Raw genomic sequence first — 8,247 nt, 5'->3', positions numbered from 1 at the left:
CCCATGTCTCAGTTTTTGAGTTTGTTTTCCATTGACACTAGGGATGTGGCTTCCATTTTGCCATGTGGCAGGGCCATTCTGTGAAATGGCAGAAAAGCAATATGTATTTTCTCAGGGGAAAACAATTTCATCCTAAACCAAAATTTTAAGCTCCTCATCCGAAAACCAATTTGTATCTTACCTGACCCAAAAACCAACTTGGAACAACTCAGTCAAATGAAATATTGCATGGCATCTTCTCTCCCATCACCATTCTCGTCAACTGTCTTCAATTGCTATCACATGAAGAAAAAGCACCGCCTTCGACTTTAGAGTCTATAAACATTAATAACAAATTGATACAACCATTCGTAAGTTAATTCAATCTCGAGAATTGTCAAAAAGCAAAAGGGAGGGCAGTTTTCCAAAGATACAAATCATGGCAGCGGATTAACAAAGGGGCAGAACAACCTCTTCCCTTGTTACCTCCCCTGGCAGCAACTAACCGCGAAAATATTTGCCGCCTCAGGTTTTTTTTTTCCTTTTCTTTTCTTTTCTGAGATGACATTCAGTCACTGGACAAAAATTGCGGACCAAATGTGTGAAGATAAATCATCAATCCAAATCAAGGAACTCCATCCTTTTCCTCATGGAGCCTTTAAGATCTGTCGCATCCCTTTCTGCTTTCTGTGCCTGCAGAGAGGCGGCAACAGCATGTAGTTGTTACAGAAAGCCGTAAATATTTGCAAAATCACAGCAGCATTTCCCATGGATAAGAACAAGGCACAACAATGGAAATAGACAGCTTTGCACAGAATTTTGAAAGACAACCATATCTAAGTTCAATGCAGAAGTTCCTCAGAATGAATTAAAAGGAAAGCAACCAGGAAGTCCTTGGCCATTCAATACGAGTAAATCACAATACCCCGAAATGCAGAGCTATTGGAGATTGCTCATCATAGCCTCTTCAGTATTCATGGGGTCAATGCCAGAGAAATCCTTATCTTTGGGTTATGCAATAATAAAATATACAATAATAAGGTATTGGGAAACTCAGATTACTACAAGTCAACAATAGGGTTTATTAACAAACCAATTATTTGTAACCATTTTCTGAAGAAATATATATTTTTTAAAAGTGGCTGTCTCTGATAGTAAAGGCCCTGGAGGGCAAGAAATATACACAGGCCACCATCATAGGGTTCATTGAATATGCCACTTACAAACTTCAGTTAGAAAAACACACAAGGAAATTTTTTTTGATTTGACAAAGACAATATCTTATCAAATGTGAAGAAAGCAGAAGAGGAGACAGCATGAATCTGAACAATGAACTAAAACTAGTCTATGTTCATTCCAGTTTGATCAAAGGTAATCGCTTCTACACCTCAGATATCTGGAAGGGGGTGACTGATTGTCAAAATAGATAATGTAGCACCTCATATCTCATGACTCATGACAATGGATGACACAAGAAAAGCACAAAAGCCTTCTCCTCTAACTTACTGGGATGTTGACACCATAGAAAATTACAATTACTGCTTGATTCCTTGAAAGACTGTCCACTTTGGGCTTCTTTGCTGTACCAAAATCTTGGTCCATTTCAAGAATTTAATGAATTTTTATTTTATTTTTGGTAAAGTTCAGAATTTAATGAATAAATCAATGCAAACTTGGAATAAACACTAAAAATGATAAAAATTTTGAAAAATAATTTACAGAAAAGGAAACACTGGAGAATTAACAACAATTTCTTAAATGTGCATGTAATCTAAAAAATAGACAATTTTTTTTTAAATTCATGTCGGTATGTGAATGGTCCAAATCTACTTTATCCATCCCACTCAAATACATAAGCTGCCCCATCACTATATCCACCACAAACCCCCCACCCCTAAAATAAAAAGGGTAAGTGGTAAGACGACTTATGATCCCAGGTGTAGGGTACGACTTCCAGAGACTTTGCCAGCAAATCACTGTATCATCACTAGATGATTGGCTTTAAACCTCTTCCCTTTTCCATGTCTGCGCTACACCTGCCACCATCCTTTATAACAGCACTGCTGCTATATTGTTTCAGCATCCTTTTCCCTATCAAATTTAAGTATTCCAACCCACTCCCCCATCAACTTCTACCACATTTCCTTTTACCCCTCTGCCCCTTCATTCAGCATGAAAAATATCTCCACCTGCAGTTCTGGCCACAACCGTAACTGAATACAGATCCCATGGTTTCCACCTACACTATGATAATGTTAGATCGTCTGAGGAACCTTCGCTCCTCCCTTTTAACCACTGTGAGAATGTGGGGTCTCAAAAAAATAATGATAATCCTTTTGTACAAGTCCACCACGTCTTCGTCCATTATCTCCATACTAAACACATATTCCACCTGTACAGTATCAACAGACTGTAATACCCTCATGGTCACCCCTTTAATGACCAGATAAAAGGTTTAAGGCATTTACCTCTCTACAACCTTTGAAGCAAGAACAGGGGATCAGTATCAATATTGGATAATGGACAGGTCCCAGCCAATCGTGGTACAATTGAGGCTGGACATACCGATACACTACATAACAATTTTCCAAGAGATTGGACAATACACAGTGGATCAGAAACTGGAACACCCCATTGACAGCACTAGACCCAGTTAGGCCCCAACTGGATCATGATTGACCAATCCTTGAAACCTTGTTCTGAGTAGTCTTCTATTTACAAGTTGCTCACATTCTTAACTCACGCTACAACTTTCTAACTAAGCATTTTTTGGGAAATACTTCATTTTATGATGCAAACCGATAAGTGATGTTCAATTCCTTTGTTTCACTACCACATTACCTTCAGGCTTCAATGGCTATTCCTCTTCTGCAATCCTCCCTAGTTCTCTGTAAGTTCCCATTGATAGTACCTCAACAGGATCCAGGATGATATCCTTGGCCCAACTGTTCACAACCCTCCTATTGCCATAACGGCATAACCCATGCACCTCTTCAAAACCCTCATCTGTGGAGTGTCACACTGCCAGATGCTAAGCAAAATTCCATCCACACCATTTACCCTTCCAATATCAATCTGCCCCGGCTGAAACTTCTCGCATTCCCAAATCTATGATTTAATTAAGAAAAGGTCTATGATTTAAGTAAGAAAAGGAATGACACTTTCAAGAGAAACCAGAATCTTTTCTCTTGCATAGCAATTTATTTTTCCTCAAAGATGTTAAAAGAAGTGGATACTTGCCTAACCATTGTACCTAGCTAACACACATCTGCACCATATTACAGATGCACGGAACAACAAAGGATTATAGGACTACCATTATAGGGTTCACTAAACAGCTAATTATCATGACTTCTTATTCTTTGGGGGTAGGGGGAGGGGGTTGGGAATTTATGTATCATAAATAATGAAAAAATATGACGATAGATTCAACATATGATGTGAAGATGCACACACACCAGAGGAAACACACACACAAAGTAAATGAAGAAGACAAGGACCAGCTTGCTTCAAACCATTATCTCTCAAATGTGGCAAGGCATATCCCATTTTTTAAGTCTTTTTTGCCATATTGGGGCTATGGGACTCAAACCCACTTCATATCTAATAAGTTGTAGAAATGACGGAGGACAGAAGCAACACATAAGATGGATCTTGCATGTGAAGCAAAAGACAAAATATGCAATGCAGATTCAATGTAGTGATGGAATTTAATTTAGTAGCAGCAACACATGAGATGGAGCTTGCATGCAAAGCAAAAGACAAATACGCAAGGCAGATTCAATGTAGAGCTTGCTTGTGAAGCAAAAGACAAAATATGCAAGGCAGATTCAATGTAGTGATGGAATTTAATTTAGTGGCAGCAACACATGAGATGGAGCTTGCATGTGAAGCAAAAGACAAATACGCAAGGCAGATTCAATGTAGTGATGGAATATAATATAGTAGCACATCCATTAGCTAATGAGATTTAAGAACCCTTCATTTATTTAAGGAAATGATCTCCGCGCTGGGAACTGGTTAATGTTTAAAAAAAAAAAAAAAATAGGGAAAATTACTTGGACACCCCTTGTACCATGCCCAGATTGCTTGATACATCAAAAGTTTGAAACTATTACTTGAGGCAACATGAAACCTAACAGTGCTAGTCCATTGTTAGTGGTTGAATGAAAAGACCATTTTTGACCCTTATGAGTTATTCAATTGAAACTTGTGAAGTTAAAATGAACAACTTACCTTTTAAAGGTATTAGCCTAACAAAACCCAAATCCATCACCAGAGAGTGAAGTTGAAGAAGAAGAGTTTCCGGCAAGGCTCACCACTGCAACTCCCCGACGAAGGTAGGGGAAGGTTGCAAGTGCTACCGGGAGGACCAATCTCTGGCTTCGATCCAACTCCACCTCCATCTCTATCAATCGGCCAGCCTTTCCGTGGTGGATTTTGGCAGATGAAAACAAATCCTACGGTCAAAGAAGTTCCGGTAAACAGATTTCCTCACAGTAGAATGAGATGGGGAACGACAGGCATGACAACTGGGTTAGGGTTCGGCTGCAAGATAAGAGAGAGAAAGGTTGAGAGATATGGATGGAGGTTTAGGGAGTTAATGGAGGTTGCAAGGCTCAGCAATGATGGAGAAGGAGAACAAAGAAGTGGAACGATGGAGGGTGTTGGCCAAGGGTGAATATGGAGGTTCATGAAGAGAGAGGAGAGAGAGAAGGGGAAGGAACAAAGGATAGGTAGTGGAACTTGGGGTTACCTGCGGAAGATGGAGAGGAGAAGATGGGGGTTTGTCCACTACACTCCTTGGGTTCTTCGAAGCACAGTTGCACTACAGTTATGTCGGAGATTTGCAATGGCAAGAATAAGCGACGAATTGGGTTCTTGTCAAATCCTTCGAATGCCATCGGTACTTAATGTTCCAATCTCTCCACAACTCTCTCTCTATTCAGACTTCAATCTAGGTCGACCAAGGAGGAAGGATAGGGAAGGAGAAAGAATGGAAAGGTAGATGGTTCGGGAACGATGAGTTGCAGGCTTGGATTTATGGGGATGGATTGAAGAAGCGGGGGACATGATTTGTGACTATGTTTCACGAAAAGGAAGGGTGATGATGTGAGAGGGAAGACTGGAGGTTACGGTGGCCAAGGGGTCCTGGTTGGAGGTTTACGGAGAATGGACAAAGGAGAGGTGGAGATGGTAGGCTGCAGAGGTTGGGATTGACTCACCGAGAAAAGGGTATAAGGGTCTATTCACTACCCTTAAAGGATAGTTTGGATATTTAGGATTTTCCCAACCCATGACATCATCACTAATCAATGACTGACTAACGGACAAGGGCTAATTGCAATAAATCTTAAATGCAAGGGCGGTTCAAGAATACGTTTCAAACTTTTGGAGTGTCAAGCAATCGGGCCATAGTACAGGGGTGTCTGAGTAGTTTTCCATTTTTCATGGATATATAAAATTGAGAATATTGCAACAAGTTGGTCGCAGGCTCAAAAACAGCCTCTCCTACAAAGCCGGGGGTAAGGCTGCATACATTTGCCCCTCCCAAACCCTGCAGTAGCAGGACCCTCATGCACTAGGTTGTTCTTTCTTTTTCTTTCCTTTTTTTAAATAAAATTGAGAATTTAGTATGACACCTGTTTATCGTCTGAATCCAACTATAATCTTTTTTTTTTTTTAACCCACTGGATAGATTCTATATAAACTTAGATTTATGGAAGTTATTTGCTTGATCCATTGGCATTAAAAAACAGAAACAAAGGGATATCAAAAGAATGTGGAAGATTTGTGAATATCTCTACTGATGATGGATTCAATCAGGTCTTAAGTCTGAAATCTAATATCAGTTAATGCATTTTTTTTCCTCAAACAGGTCTCATATTCAGATTTTAATGATGAAGACTACCCTTAGTTTTGGAAAATATAATATATCCAGGGGACAAAGGGTATATTCGGGCAAATAAACTTGTGGTGGTTTTACAAACCGAACATGAGGTCAATAATCATAGTCCATCTATAGCAGGCAGAAGCAACCTCTAAATTCATTGAGGCAGATAACCTCAGGTTGCAAGCAGAGAAGAGATGCATATGGGAACATTCACATAACCATTTACAATGTCAAGAAGGCAATTGTATCCAACAAAAAGAAATAGAGGAAAAAGAGAAGCCACCATAGAAACCCTTACCCTTCTTATTTCTGCAGCTGAAACACGAGTCATATGTGGGGGAAGCTCCTCCCTCTCAAGGTCCTGTCCAAACAACAAAGAAATTTAAGAAGACAAGCAAGTGCTAGATACAGCAACAATAAACCTGATAGTAACTAGAATTCCCATACCAGCTCACCAATTAAGACAACATTCTCCCCACGAATTACATAGAGACCTAAGGGAATGTCACAATAGAGATCACCAACAATCACCCGCTCACAAGCACCTTCAAGAACAGCATTGGCTGCATACAATGATTATGAGATTGAATAGTCAATATGAGGAAGAAGCAGTGCGTTGAATTGAGGAAACAAATGAGCTAACAGAATGATACCAAATTGATCAAAAGAGCGAAGTATCCCCAAGAGTTTTCGACCATCTCGCAGCAAAACAAGAAGTTTCTCTGTGAAATAAATAAATAAGCAGATAGTAAAAAATATGGTATGAAAATGTCCCCCCCCCCCGATTGACAAACTTTTTCAAGAAGTTAGTAAATACAGATGAATGAGATTGGGCAGCAAATATAACACTGGCAAGAGAGACTAGGGAGGACTACCAGCCTGTTCATGACATAAAATTCTCATTTAGACCTCCAGACCAGTTCCATAAAGTTCTAAATAAGAAACCAAGTGTAAGAGCTGTACATGTTACTTCAATAATCAACAAACCTCTAAATTAACCACATAGTATGGGTTCAGCTCTTCCAGTTTAGTAATGATAAAATGAAAATGGTACTCTTGCGGTGACTGACGTAGCAATCCAATTGAATGTCAAATAAACTGCTTCTATTTTTATCGCCTTTATTAAATGGGTTTCCAATGCACGGGTTGCAAGTGCGCCACTCAAATAGGACAATCGGCTAGTTGAAGTCAGGCCAGCAAAATGCATGACAAAATGAGAAAATGATAACCTTAATCCCAAGCTCTCAGATTAATGAATAGAGACAATAAAAACAGAGAATAAATCTCTCAATGACAAGCCATCACTAACCCTTCTACAACAACCATACTTTCAGTTTTTCACACTTCTCACACCCCAAAATAAACAAGAGTAATTGAGAATTTTTACTTAATTTGAAAATAGAATACAAAGGGTAAGTCCATTGAATCCAGAAATCAACAAATTATTCAAAACGGCACAACCTGTTTGTCAAAAAATACAAAGTAACCCAACTGCATGGCTCTCCAACTGACTCCCAGGACATATATCAGAAAAATCCATGAGTAAACGATCACAAGAGCTTCAGCATAAAGCAAGAATCAAAATAGAGAGCCCAAAAACCACAATTTTAGTGCCGGCCGCGTGGAGAGAAAAAAAGAGAGAGAACTTACTGTCGAGGTAGCTCGCAAGAGATGTGGAAAGGAAGATATCTTCAGGGCCTGCCCAAGACATTGAGGTCCAACTTTTTCCGGTATCTCAAAAATCACCGAAAATTTCTGCAGAACTGTGACAAATGGCATTGGCAGCTTGATTCTCCACCGCCTTACCACTCCCACGCAACGAAATTATCAGTAAAACATGACAGTACAAATTAAGAAGCCGCAGACCCAACCGAACCCAACTCAATACTAAGTTCAGAGATCTGCAAGTAGATATCAAATCACGAAGAACCCTAATTCCACCAAAATTCCTCAAGTCGTAGTACTGCAGACCTAAGAAGCAAACTTGCTCGGAAAAAAATACCCCAGCAATAAAACAAAGTACTTCACCTGCGAAACGAAGGAATTCGTAGTTTTAAACACTTCAGATACAGTTGCCCTGAAGAATCGAAAATAGAACGTAAGAAGAGCGAAATTAGATAAAAGAGAACGACACTGAGACAGGTAAGGAACGAGGGAGAGAGAATAGAAAGAGCGATAGGGGCGGGAAAGATCAGAATTTTAGGGCTAGGGTTTGGACCTTTTGATCAGCGTCTGCAACTTCCTTTTCGGAAAAGATTTCCCATGATTCCCTTTCTCTCCGAACCTAGAAAAATGATAGGAAGGCTTTCCAATAAGAACACGTCATGTGGAATCCTTTGAAATACGGGAAATCAAAAATTAAGAGATTTATTTTT

General features: G+C 39.5%; 1 protein-coding gene across 5 annotated transcripts; it reads right to left on the bottom strand.

Annotated features, from left to right (window-relative positions):
• Nucleotides 1-283: 283 nt before the first annotated feature.
• On the bottom strand, nucleotides 284-8,247 carry LOC122069895 (sm-like protein LSM1B). Of its 5 annotated transcripts, none has more exons than XM_042633979.1 (7): nucleotides 8,091-8,247; nucleotides 7,901-7,949; nucleotides 7,523-7,773; nucleotides 6,526-6,594; nucleotides 6,320-6,435; nucleotides 6,171-6,233; nucleotides 284-672 (listed from the first exon to the last, which is right to left on the bottom strand). In XM_042633979.1, the coding sequence occupies exons 3-7, from the start codon at nucleotides 7,581-7,583 to the stop codon at nucleotides 595-597; spliced, it is 387 nt and encodes a 128-aa protein (XP_042489913.1). In that variant the 5' UTR covers nucleotides 7,584-7,773; nucleotides 7,901-7,949; nucleotides 8,091-8,247; the 3' UTR covers nucleotides 284-594. The 5 variants fall into 5 exon arrangements, with proteins under 5 accessions (XP_042489913.1, XP_042489921.1, XP_042489909.1 ...); XM_042633987.1 differs by having other exon boundaries at nucleotides 7,523-7,673; XM_042633975.1 differs by lacking the exon at nucleotides 7,901-7,949 and having other exon boundaries at nucleotides 7,523-7,900; nucleotides 8,091-8,233.

The sequence above is a fragment of the Macadamia integrifolia genome, chromosome 2, assembly GCF_013358625.1.
Source record: "Macadamia integrifolia cultivar HAES 741 chromosome 2, SCU_Mint_v3, whole genome shotgun sequence".
Lineage (NCBI taxonomy): Eukaryota > Viridiplantae > Streptophyta > Magnoliopsida > Proteales > Proteaceae > Macadamia > Macadamia integrifolia.
This window is presented reverse-complemented; position numbering and strand designations above follow the sequence as displayed.